Source organism: Cuculus canorus, chromosome 1 (genome assembly GCF_017976375.1).
Source record: "Cuculus canorus isolate bCucCan1 chromosome 1, bCucCan1.pri, whole genome shotgun sequence".
Lineage (NCBI taxonomy): Eukaryota > Metazoa > Chordata > Aves > Cuculiformes > Cuculidae > Cuculus > Cuculus canorus.
In genome coordinates, this window is record NC_071401.1 from 201946897 (window position 1) to 201962631 (window position 15735).

The following is a 15735-nucleotide window of genomic DNA, read 5'->3' on the forward strand; positions in this document are numbered from 1 at the left end:
AGCAGCAAACAAGCACCTTATTGTTCTTGTTTTGCTTAAATTCTCTCCCTTTACTTTTACTTCTCTCCTTCCTCACCCATTTTTTCAGCCTGTTTTCTCTGTTTGCTTATTTTATGCTGTACTGCATGTAAACCAACTAAATCACATTTCCTTTAAAGGAAAAATAGAAAATCGTATAGTCCCAGCTCTTTAAATTCTGAGATAAGGTATTATATTGGTCTTTGGGAAAAGCCACTAACTAAACTCTGTCTTATGAACACCTTCTGTTGAAGGAAGATGGGGAGGGAAGGAGGAGAGTTACCCTGTCCTGCATCTCACGCAAATACTGGCAACCTGGGAATAAAGGTGATTGCCTGGTCTGCTTCAGAACGCAAAGGCACGTTTGGTGACTGTAGTGGTTGCTGCCAAAACAATCTCGGCTGAACTGGACAGCTTTGTCTTAGCTTCTAGTTCTAAAATGCTTTTAAATCTTGTATGTAAACATCATAGATTGTATAGAAAAGCACTTGTCCCAGAAATACTGTGTTGAATTCAAACATTTCTCTGTTCCTCAGTCAGGCAGGTATGTCCAGAAAGTGAATTAATTCAGACTTTGGATCAACAGCACAAACAGATACTCAATTGAATGTCCTTGAAAACATCCAAATAAAACTTGTGCGTGCTCAGGTCTGAGGAATTTGAACAGTGAGTTTAGTTGAAGTAGTAAAGATGATGATTGAGAGCTAAGTGTAAAGCTTTAGGTAGATTTGGAGTGGAAAATTGGTAGATAAAAGATATGCATCTTGTAAGCAGAATTGGTACTTTTGCATGTTTCTCTGGTGAGCTGTTTATGCACCTCTTAAGGGTAGAGGTGTTTGTTGTGACTTGGTTTTGATTGCTTTTGCATTGTGGTTTCTTTTCCTCACCTTTTTGCTTATATTACCTTCTTTCTTTTTTTCTTGCCAGCATGCAGCATCATGGTTTTCTTGCTGATAGTGGACTACTAAGGGCATTCATGGAAATAGTTTGCATGCTATTTTGTGCATTTAAGGAATGTCTCCTTGTATTAATGTGCATGGTGATAGATTTGGTTATCCTCTACTCATTACATTTTGTGAACTGTTTTTGAACTTCAGGAGTTTTTGTTTTTAAAGTACTTGGTAGTTCCACTGGAGGTGGCAGCTCACTCGCTGTGTGTGTATGTATGTGTGTATGATCTGTGTACTTAAATTAGTATTAAATACCTGTTTTGCTGTTTAAACCAGATTGGTTTTAGTTTAGAAGGTGACCAGTTCACAGGATGTCTTTGTCCTATAGCATAGTAGATCCTTGTACAACTCTCTTCCTTCCAATGCTATTTATAGGAGGAGGTGATGAGAGCTCAAGCATTTTTGAACCAGAACAACCATTTTGCTTCCCAGCTGTGATTACTGCATTGAGTACCTCTAGCAATGTGGCCTTTCTTAAAGCCTTGCATGCAGATGTAGTTGATTAAGCAAGCTGTGTCAGTTATGTCTGTCTGAGGTCAAGTTAAACCAAGTTGTGTGCAAGCCCTGTGGCTAGGTTTTAAAGCTGTATTTCTTCTTTTCCCTGCTGACCCGCCTTCCACATGTACTCATTGTTTCATGTTTTTGTTTTCCCTGAAAGCTCTAAGCTCCAATATTGCCAGCCTATAGACATGATATCATTCTGTTAGAATGCAGAGGTTTTATTCTAGATGAGCTGTTGTCTCAGAACACTTCGCTTGTTACTCAGTACATGGGTTAATGCTGAGTTTTAACAGTTTCACAATTTACCAATATGGTAAGACTTCTCTGATACTCATTTTACAGCTGTAATTCATGTTACAGCTTATGTCCTCTAGACAGTGCAGTCCACACATGTTTACTTGTAATGTGTTCTTACACCTTGAAATGTGAAGGGAAGATGAGGTAATCTTCAATGCAGCCTAGACAGAATTCAATAAAAATGTCTGCAGCATTCTCACGTGGATTTTATTAGAGCTTAATGGTAATTAAGAAACCTTAAGTGTGTGAAATTAAAAAAAAAACCAAAAAACTAAAAAGCTCACGCAAACCCCACCTTTATTGTTCAACAAAGTATACTTCAAAGGATGTTGTATTGCTTTGTATGCATTTCTTAGAGAAAAAGCTGGAAGAAAGGTAATCAGTTTGTGCTTTTAACATCTTTGTACAAATCAAGGAAGTGTTGCAGCTACTGGAGGAGCTCGTCTCCATTTTTATATGTATGGCTTGAATAGTTAAATTTCAAGCATGGAAGAAAAATCAGTTTTTTTAGTAAAATGTTTATTGCACACAAGGACAGAAATAACTTACAGGTGTTCAGAAGCCATTTTCTTATGCTATCCCATAACTGCTACAGATCACCTGGAGGTTATAAATGGATTAACAGCACATAAAGACTAGTTCAATATGATTTAGATGGCAGGTTTTTGGTATGTACTTTGAGTGCGGTTTCTTAATTCAGTCTTCATGCTATTTTAACATTCAAAATCAGGAAGGTTGAGAGCACTGCAACGTATAGTTCCAGTTATAAGGAATATTTATTATGGGCAAAATTCACTTTTACTTAAAGGATGAGATCTTCAGCTTTGCCTGATGCTATTTGAGGATGCAAATGGAAGTAAAAAGGTACAAATGCCTTTTGCCAAACTGAAGCAAGTTCCGAAAGTGAACTCAAAGAACTAAGAACAGTTTTGAAGAGGCTGGTGGAGCAGATGGTATACTGCAGAGCTGTTAAATCATCTGTTTACAACATTCATGCAACACATTCCTCTGTCCCTCATCTGTTCTTCAGAGGAGTGCAAGTTTACAAATCCATGGTCCAGATTTTAGCCCGATTTGTGCATAGTGGGGCCCTGCAGCAAAAGAGAACAAACCATGAGACTTGTAATTCCAATAGCCACTTACTGGAGCCTAGTGCTGAGGCCCTCCCTCATCGTGTAACCTGCTGTACTTTCTTGCAACTCTTTGTATAAGTATTCTCCATTACCGAGTACAGCATGCCAGGTGTATAATCCTCCAAGATGATTTAATATGGAATCTCCCATTTGGGGACAAGTAATTGGGGAGAGGGCTCAGCACGAGTAGCTTCCTTTTCAAGGGAGTAGCAAGGTAGACAACGGGTACCTTCAGTGTAAGAAGCATAGGTTTGTGACTCTGAAGAATTGTACAATCCTAATGGGGCAGAGAATAACTGGGGGAAAACAGGAGTGGAGGTTTTTCTACAGAAAGACTGAGTAGGCTGTGTTTATTAAACATAAACTGAGGTTTCTGAAGTTGTGCACTTCTAAAGGAAGGGTAGGTTTCCATATAACCTTTGGTCTCGTAAAGACTTGGTAAATCAAGAAAAGGCTAGTTGAATTGGCAAAACCAGACTGGTTTTGTTAAGTACTTTTTATTTAGATGTCTTGTCGTGACATGTGGCATCGTTGTATTGTTCTCTGCTGTCTTCCTGCTATGTCCTAGCTGGCACAAACTGTAAGCAACTGATCTGTGATGGTAGATTGTTATGCTGTTACAATAAATAATACTGACCTTGGCTGCTGGCTTTCCTCTGTGCATCTCTATCATGAACTAGTCATCAAAGATTGAATTTGTGTTATTGGCTGTAAAAATGAACGTAGCTCACTTCTAACCACAGCAGTCATGTCAGGGAGAGACACATTTGTGTGTTCATTCCTGTCAATCCATATGGACAGGTAAAAGGAGTTTTAATTACAAATAGCTGGAAAGAATGAGGTGCTAGCTGTATGATCTTTCATGGAGAAAGATTCTACAGTTCTCGAGTTAGGAAGAAGGAAGAATGAAACAAAATTATTTTACTGACAGCCATTTTTATAACTTATTTTGCATGGTATTTAAGCAAGGATAGCCATTTCTTTTTTTCACCTTAGAAAAGAGCTTTTGTTTATTGAATGGATGCAGAGTAGGATTTGTTTGGTTATACTGACTTTAAAAGTTTGTTTGTTTTGGGGGAAAAACTGAATATCAAATAAATTAAATTTAGATTAATGATGTTAATGACGAGTATGTGACCTTTTCTAGTTATAATGGGAAAGTAATGTATGACACAATTAAATAAGTTATATGCAAGTGGACATGATAAAAGACTTTGAGAACATGAAGAGCATTGACTGCTAAGGAAAAAGACATCAGTGGAAAATTTGATGTAGATTGGTCTATGAGCAGCATCAAGTGATAAAATGCTTCTTTATTCTTTCTCTACTATCAGTGTGGATTGTTCTTGGTCCTCACACAAGTGATGTTTACCACTGGCTGTTGTAATGTGTTGAGCTCCAGTGTGAGAGAACTCCTCACACATAAGCTATTTCTGTAAATGATGTCCTTGTGTTCGGCAAAAATCCTCCGCTGAACATTGAGTTGAAATCATGACCTAGCTGGTATCAGTATTTGCTACTTCAGTTGTTCTGTAACTGATGGAGAACTGAAGTGAAAAAATTTGATTCTGCATAGTCTTTTAGTTATACTGTAGCTTTTTAATACTGAGGGTGATGTTTCTAGGCAGGGGTTGAGGGGGGAACAAAGACCTCGCTGTACAGATGTTAATGAGGAGCTCCACCAAAAAAAAAAAAGAAGTGAGGGAAAGTTCAAAGATGTCTGGGTAGGAAGCGCAGGCATCTGAGTGAGGAGCTGATACAGCGTACCAGAGGTGAATATTAAAGGATGAATGTGTGGTAGACAGTGCATTGGGAGAGCGATGTTGGAATGGATGGAGAAGGTAGTTTACTTAGTCACAGGAACAATGTGAGGAGGGTTACTTACTGAGTAGGTACTGTACAAAAACGTCATCTAGGAAAATGATCTTTTTTGCAGCAATGTCTTGAATGAGCAAAAGCTTGGCAAGATTGCATCAGCTGTAGAAAGGAAGATTAGAGTAGCTGGTTGAGATGAGAGCCTAAACAAAATCTTTGCCAGTGTACAGGAAAACCTTTGAAGTGTTTAGCAGAATGGTGACCCAGAGAGAGGCCTGGGTGACAGGGTTCATAGCTGTTTTTACTTGCATAACCAACAGATCAAAGAAGTGAATTTGTTATTACTGTTCTTGTTTTAGGTAAAGATGATGAATTTCCAAAGAAGCCATTGGGGCAGATTCCATCAGGACCTCAGCCTGCTGCGCTCAACTCTACTCCAATGCTTAATGGACAGAACAGCACTGGTGCACAAACAACAGAAAGGAGAGAGAGGAGGCCATCCCCAGGGGAAGAACCAGAAAGCTCACCAAATAACCGAAAAAGAATTGATTCACTGGAAAAGAAACCTTCCTTAAAACAGCAGAGGATTCGCCCAGTAGAGACACAAAATAGTATGCCTAAGAACGAGGTAGATACCAGAAGAAAGCCTCAGCCAACTGAGCAAGACAACTCAAGACAGTATAATAATGCAGCTGCTAATCAAAATTCTAATGCTACTTCAAATACAAGAAGGGAATTTGTACCTAGGTGGAATAAACCGTCTGATATCAAAATAATTGAAAAGACAATGAAACTTAATGCAGAGGTGAAAGGAACGTTGACAAACCATTCGGTTTCAGGCCCACCACCAAGTCCTGGAGAAGCGCAGCCTTTGAATGTAAAGCAAAAGATGAGGGTTTTGGATGCTGATGAAGGTAAGCGAGGATCTAATGCATCTCAATATGACAATGTTCCAGAAGTTGATAATGAGAATGGGAATCTTGTTGAAGAGGTGCTTGAGAGAGCTCGTCCACAGAGCCCTAGGCATGTAGCATATTCTAACAGTCCAAGAAAGCAAACTGAAAAAATACCAACTCCATTAAAAATACCCAATAATTACACCTTCACTTCACAACCCAGGTCTCCAAAATATCCATCACAATCTGATGGACCGCCTCATGGACTGAATGTAAAGCAGGCGCTGCCTTGTTATAGTAATCCACCTAATTACCATGGAAATTCTCCAAAGCACGTTTCAAATATAGGCAATACAAGTTCTGTACCTCCACATTATCATGGGAATCGAACCAGCCCTTCTGGTAGGCCATATGGTTCTTTTATATCAGTAGATTATTCTCCAGATAACCTACAGATGAATTCCTATCCTGCCAGTCGCCAAAATCCTCTTTCACCAGCCGCTGGTCAAATAGAAGTAGCCCCTGTCGATGCTTATACCAGCAACTCAAGGTCCCCATCAGGGATTAAATTCATAATCCCTCCAGTAGATTATTTACCAGAAGATAGAAAGTGGCCAGATGCGGCATATATGTACAGACATGAACCTTACAGGCAGCCCTGGGGCCATGATGTTAACAAAAGCCACTTGGATAATTTCCAGAAATACCAGCATTTTCAGTCACCACCTTTCCAAGACCATAGTCTTCCTTCTGTTTCTGTGGATAGTCCAATAAGATACAGGACTTCGCCAACCTTTGAAGAGCATGGTTCACCACAATACCAGTATTCAAGCCCATCAGCTCAAGCCCAACACTATCGAAACAGAAATGATGGATTGTCTATGCATGAATCCGTGCTTCTCTGAGAATCTCTCAGTAAAATGGCAAGAACCAAAACCAGCTAAACATTACTGTGTTAGTAGTAGTCCACCTTAGTTCTATGAAATGCGGACAATTCCCGTGACTCAAAAATAACAACACTATTTCAAAGATGTTACAGACTTTCATTGAAGGCTGGTTGAGTTCTTAGATTTGGATTGGAGCTGTTGAAAGCAATCTGATGCACATAGACATAGCAATAAATTGTATACACGGTGTGGTTAATACTGTCATCGCTCCTTAACTTTTAAATAATGTGTTACAATATTTCTGCCTAAAACGTGTAACACATTTACAAGTTTTATTTTGACTGACATTCTTAATGCACTGTATGGATGTGTGCGCGCGTGTGTAAGCGTGCACTTGTAATACACAAATGCATATAGAAAGGAGCTAAAGAGTTTAAATGTAAATGCATTTAACTTTAGGGAAAGCTTGTGAAGTACTTTTATTTCATATTAATTTTTCTTTGTAATTTATTTGAGAAGCCATTCATTTTGAATGGAAATTTCTGTTGTTTTTATACAGCTGCCTCGGCATCCCAGTGTCTGTTCTGGGCAGGAGAGATGCTTTGGGATTATTAATTTAATCTTGTGTGAGAGTTCGTTTCCTCTCCTTTGACTACTGTTTTGTCATTTTCCTCAGCAAGAAGGAGCAGGCAGGCAAAAGCAGAAAGCCAAAAATGTCTCTCGAATCTGGCTAAGAAATGGTGCTTAAAATTCAGGGCAGTGTTTAGTCTTTTAGGTGCATTGAAAATGGAGAATTTACCTTCTCACCCAAATCTACCTTCGCAATGTGATCCTATATGCAAAATATTGGGGCATAGCAAGAGTAATACCAGATACAGAAATGGTGCTGCACCCTTCACTTTTTGTCGTGCTGTGCTCTTGGACTAAACAAACTGGCTGCAGGGCCAAATCCCACAGATGTCAGATAATGACCAGCTTCTTGACTGTTTTGTGAAGTACACATGAGTGTCTGAGAACTGGTTGAGTCTTGACACTCCCTGAGCTGTGTGAGTATGCGATGTCCCTTCTCTTAAACTTATGTCAATTCCATTTTGTTTCGCCCTTTTTTACCCCAAAGAACCGGTAGGTTCATGTCTCTGATGGGGCATGTGCTGCTGCACTGTCAGGCTGCTGAGAGACTGCGCTGTTTTACACTAAAATGATCCTTACTGCTAACAGGAAGCTTAGACTTCTGGTAGCGTAACTGTTTTTAATTAGTCTTTGCAGCCTTTTCTGCTTTGTGTTTTCCTTCCCTTGACTGTGAATTGGGTGTTGAAAAATAATGCAGGTTAAGTGGCATGTGTAGGATGCAGTCCTGCGAGCTGCTGGGTGCTGTGTTGAAGTGCTGAATGCACTGACCTCTCGTTGAAACCAGTGGGAGCTGAAGCGAATAAGGATCTTGCCAGAAGAGGTCCTTGGAGTGCTTAACAGAGAGATTTTTCTAATGTTTAAGTACCAAACTGGTATCAAATCCAGTTTTGGATGGCTTGGAAAGTTGTTTGGTTACCTTTTGTTTCGTAAGATTTGTTAACTGAAAACATAGAAATGGATGTTTTTCTCCTTTAAAGAATGAGCTTTAGTGCCTATTACTGCTGCAGGTTGGCTCTGTAAGTTTTAAGGTACAGAAGTAAAACAATTTTTACAAATGGAAGTAACATTAACTTAGTATATATCAAACCCTTTTTTTTGTGTATATAATGTGTCTGATGTAATTTTTAACGAACTGGGCTATTTTATATTTTAAAAATTGCATACTGCAGTGAAGTAACAGTAGCAAAGCACTACACTGAAACTCTAAACTAAAATTGTGATGATAAATATGACTTGGGCTTACCTTAGTTCTGATTGCTTACAGCAGCTTAGAAATGTATGTATATAATATTGTGGCTAAGTGTAATAATCTCAGTGTTTAACGATGGTTCTGTAATTCATAACAAAGCTGTACAATTTATTTCTGCAAGCAACACAAGGCTCCGAAATATGTAACGGCATTAGTAAATACTGTAGATTTTTATATATAAAATATATACACACTATTTTCTTATGTCATCTGCAACAGTTTTATAACTGTGTATCCTATTTTGATGTGACTGTATTTTTAACATGTTAAAATAATAATAATTAAGCTTATCTTGTTTTGTCTTTATTCTTAATTATTCAATTAGCTCAAAACTGGACTTTGCTCTTTTCCACACAAACTGCTTTTCATAAATGAATCGTATATATTTGTATGTCCTATTTAATTTGTATGTGCTTATTTCTGGACTAAGCAGAATAGATACCATCTATCTGGTGGAATATCCCTTGCCGTGGCACGGGGGTTGGAACTAGATCATCTTTAAGGTCCCTTCCAACCCAAACTACTCTATGGTTCTATATAGTGCTTTTGCATTATTATAGAAGCAGCAAGATTATTGATTATAGCTTATGACACTGCAAACCCTTATCATTTGCAAAAGCTTAAGAGTATAAACTGTGATCGTAGTTTTCTGGTTTAGTTCAAATAATCTCACCCAATACCAATTCAAAAGAGAATTATTGGCATGAGAGACTTGCGAAGTTGCATTGGTCAAAGTGCACAGTAACGGGCTGACTGTGGCTGCTGTGTGTCTCACGTGTTTAGAGGATGGTATAGAGTTGGGGTTTTTTGAAAAGCCTTTTGTTACCTGTTTCTAGTGCAAAATAGACTCTTTATTTAACTGGACAAACAATACTAAAGGTGCTGCCAGATTCAAATCTGTCGTTCATACTGGTAACAAGAAACCCCTCAATGCAGAGTGAAGTGACACACAGCTGTGTCATATCTTGCTGGTAGAGGGAATCATCTTAGCATAATGGATTAGATATCCTCATATGGGCTTTTTTTGGCGTTGTTTTCTTTGGTCTGAAAACAGTCATACAGTATCAACATAAAATACTTGAGATCTTTCCTTCCCACAGTTTTAGTTTGTTCCAAAGTTTGCTTCCTTTGAGCTGTAGGAACGGTAGGATTTTGGTCCAAGTGAAGGGTCACGGCTCTCCTTGTAGTTAGTGAGACAAGTTCCAGGTAGGGGTTTGGAGAGTAACTAATGCTATACTCTCTCCACTAAAACAGAAGACTAAGTAAAGATGGATATCTAACTTCTGGATGGCAAAAATAAAGTGCAATTAAACTAACTAGAATTCAAGAGGAAAAGGAAATCACCTGAGTGTATGCTGTGGTCTTCTGTGTTTGCTTTCCCTTTCACCTTGGTGCTGTGCTAGATTAAATCTAAAGACTTCAGTGTTGGACTGAAGCATTTCAATCTTCTGCAGTACAAATTGCTGTGGTCGTGGGAAAAGGCAGAAAGGATTGCAGTATCAATAGTACTTCTCACCGTTTTTATGGGTGGGATTTGATTACACAACCAGATTGCTTATCTCTATCATCAAACTATGTTTTGCACTGCAAACAAAACATCCTGCTTCTTCTTTATCTGACCTGGGAGCATATTCTTTTCTGACATCAGATTTGGTTATGAATTTAGGTCCAAGCATCTGCTCACATGGGCATCAAGGAAGAGAATCTGACTTCAGAAAAATGATCTTACCCTTTTCCTCTGCCCAGATTCAGCTGTAGCCTGTCTGCTAACTCTCCATGGAAGGCGACACAAGAAGGAAAACCCCTTTAGCCGCAGGTCTTTTAAGGGAGAGTATTCCCTTCTACTCCCAGTTGATGACTACCTAAATCCTGAAGACAGGATATTGTTTGCAATTGTTTCAGACTGATCAGAGCAGTGGGCCATCCTGTTTTTCCCAGGGCCATGAAGGTAGATCCTTCTCACATGTAAAGTTCGGTTACCTTCGTGATAGCTGACAGCAGGATTAGTCCCTTATTATAAACATAACTGCTATATCCTCACTACCAATAGAAGTTCCAAGGCAAGCAGTAAGGGATTTTTAGGAAACTTGGAGTTTGCAGAAGAGCAATATCTTATTATTAATAAAAACCACGCCTTTGTAGTAAACCACTCAATAATTCCAAAATTAGAATGCAAAGAGTAAACAACACTGAAATGTCAAAAAATGGAGCAGCCTTCCAGCATGGGGAAGAAAATCCAAATCTTCCCTGAGGTACAAATGCATTTTCCAGGGAGATTCCTTCAAGAATCCTATCCTGAATTTCACATCATCCTCGATACAACTTTGAAATGGACTTGCAAATTACAGACTTTTTTTTTTTTTTTTTTTTTAATCTCCCCCTTGGGTGGCATTACACTGCGTGCACAAAGAGGAATACTATTTAAAATATGCCGTTAAACGCCCACCGTTTCAATTCCAGAAGAGTACATTCTGCTTGCAGTACTTCAGTGAGAGAGAAATATAATCTCTTTTTGTAGTCTTTTAAGTACTGAATTTTTGCAAAGCTCTGTGAACATAGCATGGTTACAGCTTAACATTTACTTAACCAAGTATCGTTCATGCTTCTCTTTAGCTGGCACGACACTACTGTACAGTTTACTGCAGGTGTTTTGTTTCTTTTGGGGAATATGAAGACAAGCCAAATGCTTTTAATGGCAGAGTTGCGACGAGGAGATGATGAGGCCAGCAGTTGAAATTGGAAATGTAATTGCAGTCACTTCCGGATGGCCTTTAAGTGGTTGCCAAATCTGGTGAGTAGGGGAAAAGCACTATTTTCTGGTTTCTTTGTGCCAAGAGGACTTCTTACCACAGCAGGGAGTGCATAGGTCCCTCTCCTCAGTGATTTGTTTCTCTGTGCTAACACCAACTGCCTTTCTTTGGAGTTAATGTGTTAGTAGAAAATCAATGGTGCTTTTAGACGATCCAAACCAACATGTTCTGAATAATCTGAAAATGAACATATCTTCTGCCTTTTCTACTGCCCCTTTTTTTCTGTATGTTTATTTTGCCGATTGCTTTCTTTTCAGCCTTGTCAAGGTGAGCTGTGCTTGATTCTTCTGTCTCCTTACTCTGATAATGTGCCAACTCGTGTTCTTCAGAGGTTCTGTGATGCCTTTTTGCTGCTGTTTCTGCTGTTCATTGGGAACATGATAAAGCAGTTAATATCACAGGTTACTCTTTGCCTCTTTGGCTTTTTCTCTCTCCAGACAACGTGCAAATTAAAGAAAACCCAAAATAATCATTTATGTTCTCAATATTACAGTTGGTCAGAAATTCTCCAGAAAGGTTTTGTTTTATTTTTTTCTGATAGCAATTTAATTTACCGATTGGTGAAGGATGCTGTAGTGTGGAGGCACTTGTACAGTTGCTGCAATCCAAAGTCATAGGTTGCCTTTGCTTGGTATCGAGCAACAAAAGCTGTATTACACGCAGGGCCAATCAAGCATTTTTTTTTTTTTTTGCAAAAGGCTGTATAGTGCAACAAAACCATGCCAGCTCAGACTGGCAGTGGGTCAGATGTAGCTACAACATGCTTGATTTGCTTAGGTAAATACACCCTCGTTTCCTGATAATAAGTTGCTTTTGTAAGATTTTCTGCTTGAAATGAGTCGACACAGAACTGAAGCCTGTGCTTTGAACTAGGACGCCCGTGCTTCTGTCCTTGCTTAGGAGACCTAGAGCTCATTTCTGGTTCAAACCATCACTTCGAGCATTGCATTTGTATCTTCTAGAATAATTTTGTAGAATCATAGAATGGTTTGGGTCGGAAGGGACCTTGAAGATCATCCAGTTCCAACCCCCCTGGTATAAGCAGGGACACCTACTGGAACAGGTTGCTTAAAGCCTTATCCAATTTGATCTTGAAACCCCTCCAGGAATGGGGCAGCCATGACTTCTCGGCAGCCTGTGCCCGTGACTCACCACCGTCACAGTAAAAAATTTCTTCCTAATATGTAATCTAAATCGCCCCTTTTTCTTCTTAAAACCCTTCCCCTTCATCCTGTCTGTGCAGTCCTTGAATCCTATCCATGCACTCCCTGATGAATAGCCCCTCCCCAGCTTTCTTGCAGGCCCCCTTAAAAATCTGCAGAATTGCCATTAGGAAAAGTCAGATCTCTTGGTTGGTTGGTTGTTTTTTTGGTTTTTGTTTGTTTTGGTTTTTTTTTTTAGTAACAAGGAGCTCTGTTAGATGATTTTGTCCAGTCCGTGCTTTCTTACTAAGCTTACTGGTTAAGTGGAAGAGGTTTGCTGGCTTACAGACTCCACTTGAACCCAGCAGTAATGTGTGTTTTTTAGATCAAAACTCACCAAGGCTAAAAACAAAAGGGCTGCATTTTCAAAGGTGTGGTGATGGTTAGGTGTCTTAGTGTTTGGGACTTGAGTTGGAGTTCAGTAAAAAGCCTGTTTCTAGTAAGCCCTGGGGCTTTCTTCCTCTGTTGAGCACTACCCTGGCTAAAGCACATCGTAGGGAACCCATATGCTTAGAAAAGGAGGAACTGGATCCCTTCTGCAAGTCAACAGGTTTCAAATTACTGGACACAGTGAAGGTAACTCGGAACAAACTGGATATAAGTGTATTTTTTGTAATTTTAAAACTTTCCTTTTGACCTCAGTCTTCCTTTGAGGCAACTCGTCAATCAACCTTTTGCTCTCCAAAGAAAGTGACTGTGTTAGAAGATCTTTACAGGTGTCAACTAACGCTCTGGGCATCAGACATCCTTCATTTGCTCAGGATTTGTGTCTGTAACTCCTGATATCCTTCACAGCTCTGTCCCTTTCTCTTCCCCAGGCTTTGTTGTGTCAGGTTGTTTCCCTTGCAGTTATTTCAATTCCAGTAGAGATGCCCACCTGTTTTGCCACTCCAGTGAATAAGTTTCTTTTCCAATTCTTGTGTCACCTTGTCATGGGCTACCTGCTCTGTATCAATCCGTTGCATTCTCCAATCCATCTCAAAGTCTGTCTTTGAGTTGCAGTACTGTCACTTTGCTTTTTAAAAATCACTGAAAAAGTATGAAGTACCTCATTTGGAGACTGTAAAACAGAAAATGGCACACGTGAGTATAAAAGCCAATCACAAACAGTTTATTTAGCCACAAATTTAGAAAGGCCTGTCTGGTAGTTGTGCTGTGCTTTGCAGTATTCAGCACTTATGTCATGAGAAATTACATATGTGCTTATATTATATGTTATCTAACTAATTGGGAAGACCGGGATAAGTGACTTGCTGAGGTTTTTTTCCCTCGGCGCTGCCTGGCTTGAGTTAAGAATTTCACAGAATCATTGAAGTTGGAAGAGACCTTTTAACATCATTGAGTACAACCATAAACGTAACATTGCCAAGTTCACCACTAAGGCATGTCCCTAAGCACTACTTCTACACATCTTTTAAATATCTGCAGGGTTGGTGACTCCACCGCTTTTCTAGGCAGCCTGTCAACTCTTTTGGTAAAGAGATTTTTCCTGATACCCAATCTAAACCTTCCCTGGTGCAACTTGAGGCCATTTCCTCTCATCCTGTCACTTGTTGCTTGGGAGAGGAGACCAGCACCCGCCTCACTATAACCTCCTTTCAGGTAGCTGTAGCAAGTAACCTAGTCCTTCTTTTCCCCAGACTAAACATTCCCAGTTCCCTCAGCTGCTCCTCATAAGACTTGTTCTCTAGTCCCTTCACCAGCTTTGTTGCCCTTCTCTGGACACACTCCAGCCCCACAATGTCTTTCTTGTATTGGGAAGGGGAAAACTGAATACAGTGTTCGAGGTGCTCTCACCATCACTGAGTACAAGTTCTGCTCATGGTTTGAGATCTTTATGCTGGGCAGCCTGAAGAAGCAAGCCAGCCTTTATCGGATGCCTGGGTCTCTTTGTAAGTATTTACTCATATATAGTGGGTAAAAAAAGCGTTGTCTCTCATAGCCGTAGAATTAGTACCCTCACAGATATAGCTGCTGCAGTTGATCCATTGTGCAGGTATATCTGAACATTCTTGATGCTGTGAATTGTAATTTTGCTATGTAATGGTTAAAAAAATAAATCAAAAGGAGCGTTAATCTCTGGTGTTCTCTTCGCTGTGCAGTTATGAGGCTAGTTTGGCAGCATGCACACTGCCTATGACAGCTGTTTACTGATGTGCTCGGTTTCTGTTGAGCACACCTAGTCTCACAGAGAAAGAAATACCCCCCTTGTCTCCTCTGAGTGTTCGTGGCTCCTTCTGGGTGCTGGTTGGACAGTATGTGTCTTTGTTTGTTTGTTTTGTGACAAAGCTTAAGGACTTACTCAATTTTCACAACCTCATCCTCTCCCTGTCCTCCCGGCTCTGTCCAGATTATCCCAAACACTAACACAGAGAGGATGATCATAAATTCTCCTTGGCTTAAACATCTGCAGACTCAATCCAGCTCTGTCTGCTTCCCGCAGAGAAAAGTTCTGATGGCAAAACTTCGGGCAAGGAAGAAAATAAGTTTGCTCTTTAAATGCCATTAGAAAAAAAAAGCATGATTTCAGTGACTGGGTGGGGTGTCATGCCGTGCACGCATTTATCCTTGTAAATGTTATGTCTGAAAGGCTTTGAAATGCTTTCAGAACTTGAGATTTTGGGCACATAAGCAGATCACTTTTATTGTAATCCTCTTGTTATACACAATAGGGTTGGTCAAGTGGTGTTTTTCCCTGTTGATTTAAGTGGTTTCTTACAGAGGCCTTCAAGTTCTGGAATAACATTTTGTGCAACCTTGATAATTACTTTATTATTAACTCCAAGGATAGACTCCTTTGCCTACCTCTCATTTCAGAAGTGAATCATGTTCTGATATTTAGAATGACCCTAAGCTGAGATCAGAAATTTCCTTTCCAGCTGGACTAATGGGGCTTGTAGGAGGGAAGCCAAAGTTCCACGACTTCTAATTATCATCAGATTGGATTAATAAAGGGAAATTACTTAGCTGCCAATGCAAGGATGGAGATCTAACTATAGCTTTGAAAAGACTTGTCAGCTACTCACGAGGCAATTGAACTGGACTTGCTTATTTTTTAAGTTACCTTTGGTATATTGTCCTCTGAGTACGGTACGCAAAAGGATTCATCCTTGTTTGCACCATTTGCTGGAGGAGGTTCAGCCAAATCGTAGTTGATAAGTTGGCCATCTCAGCAGGCGTCTCTAGAGGTAAACCGAAGGCTGTGTTTCCATCTACTAGTCCCAGCCACAAGCTGTGGAGGTCATTGGGGTCTATAAGTAATTCTTAAGGGTTTTATATTCGCAATAAGGAAGGTGAACTGCCTGAACTCCTGTCTTGCAATTCTTTTCTCTTTCTCTTTAAGCAAT

At 39.7% G+C, this 15735-nt stretch overlaps 1 protein-coding gene across 7 annotated transcripts in view; it reads left to right on the top strand.

Moving 5' to 3' along the window:
* USP6NL (USP6 N-terminal like) overlaps positions 1 to 8679 on the top strand; it is a 120269-nt gene extending 111590 nt beyond the window's left edge. For 6 of the 7 annotated variants that reach the window (XM_054068257.1, XM_054068274.1, XM_054068261.1 and 3 more), the window contains one exon: positions 5074 to 8678. In XM_054068257.1, the coding sequence (XP_053924232.1) occupies positions 5074 to 6515 (1442 nt within the window). In that variant the 3' untranslated portion in view covers positions 6516 to 8678. Of the gene's footprint in view, positions 1 to 5073 lie in introns of all 7 variants that reach the window. The other variant, XM_054068234.1, reaches the window with a different exon arrangement.
* The last annotated feature ends 7056 nt before the right edge of the window (positions 8680 to 15735 follow it).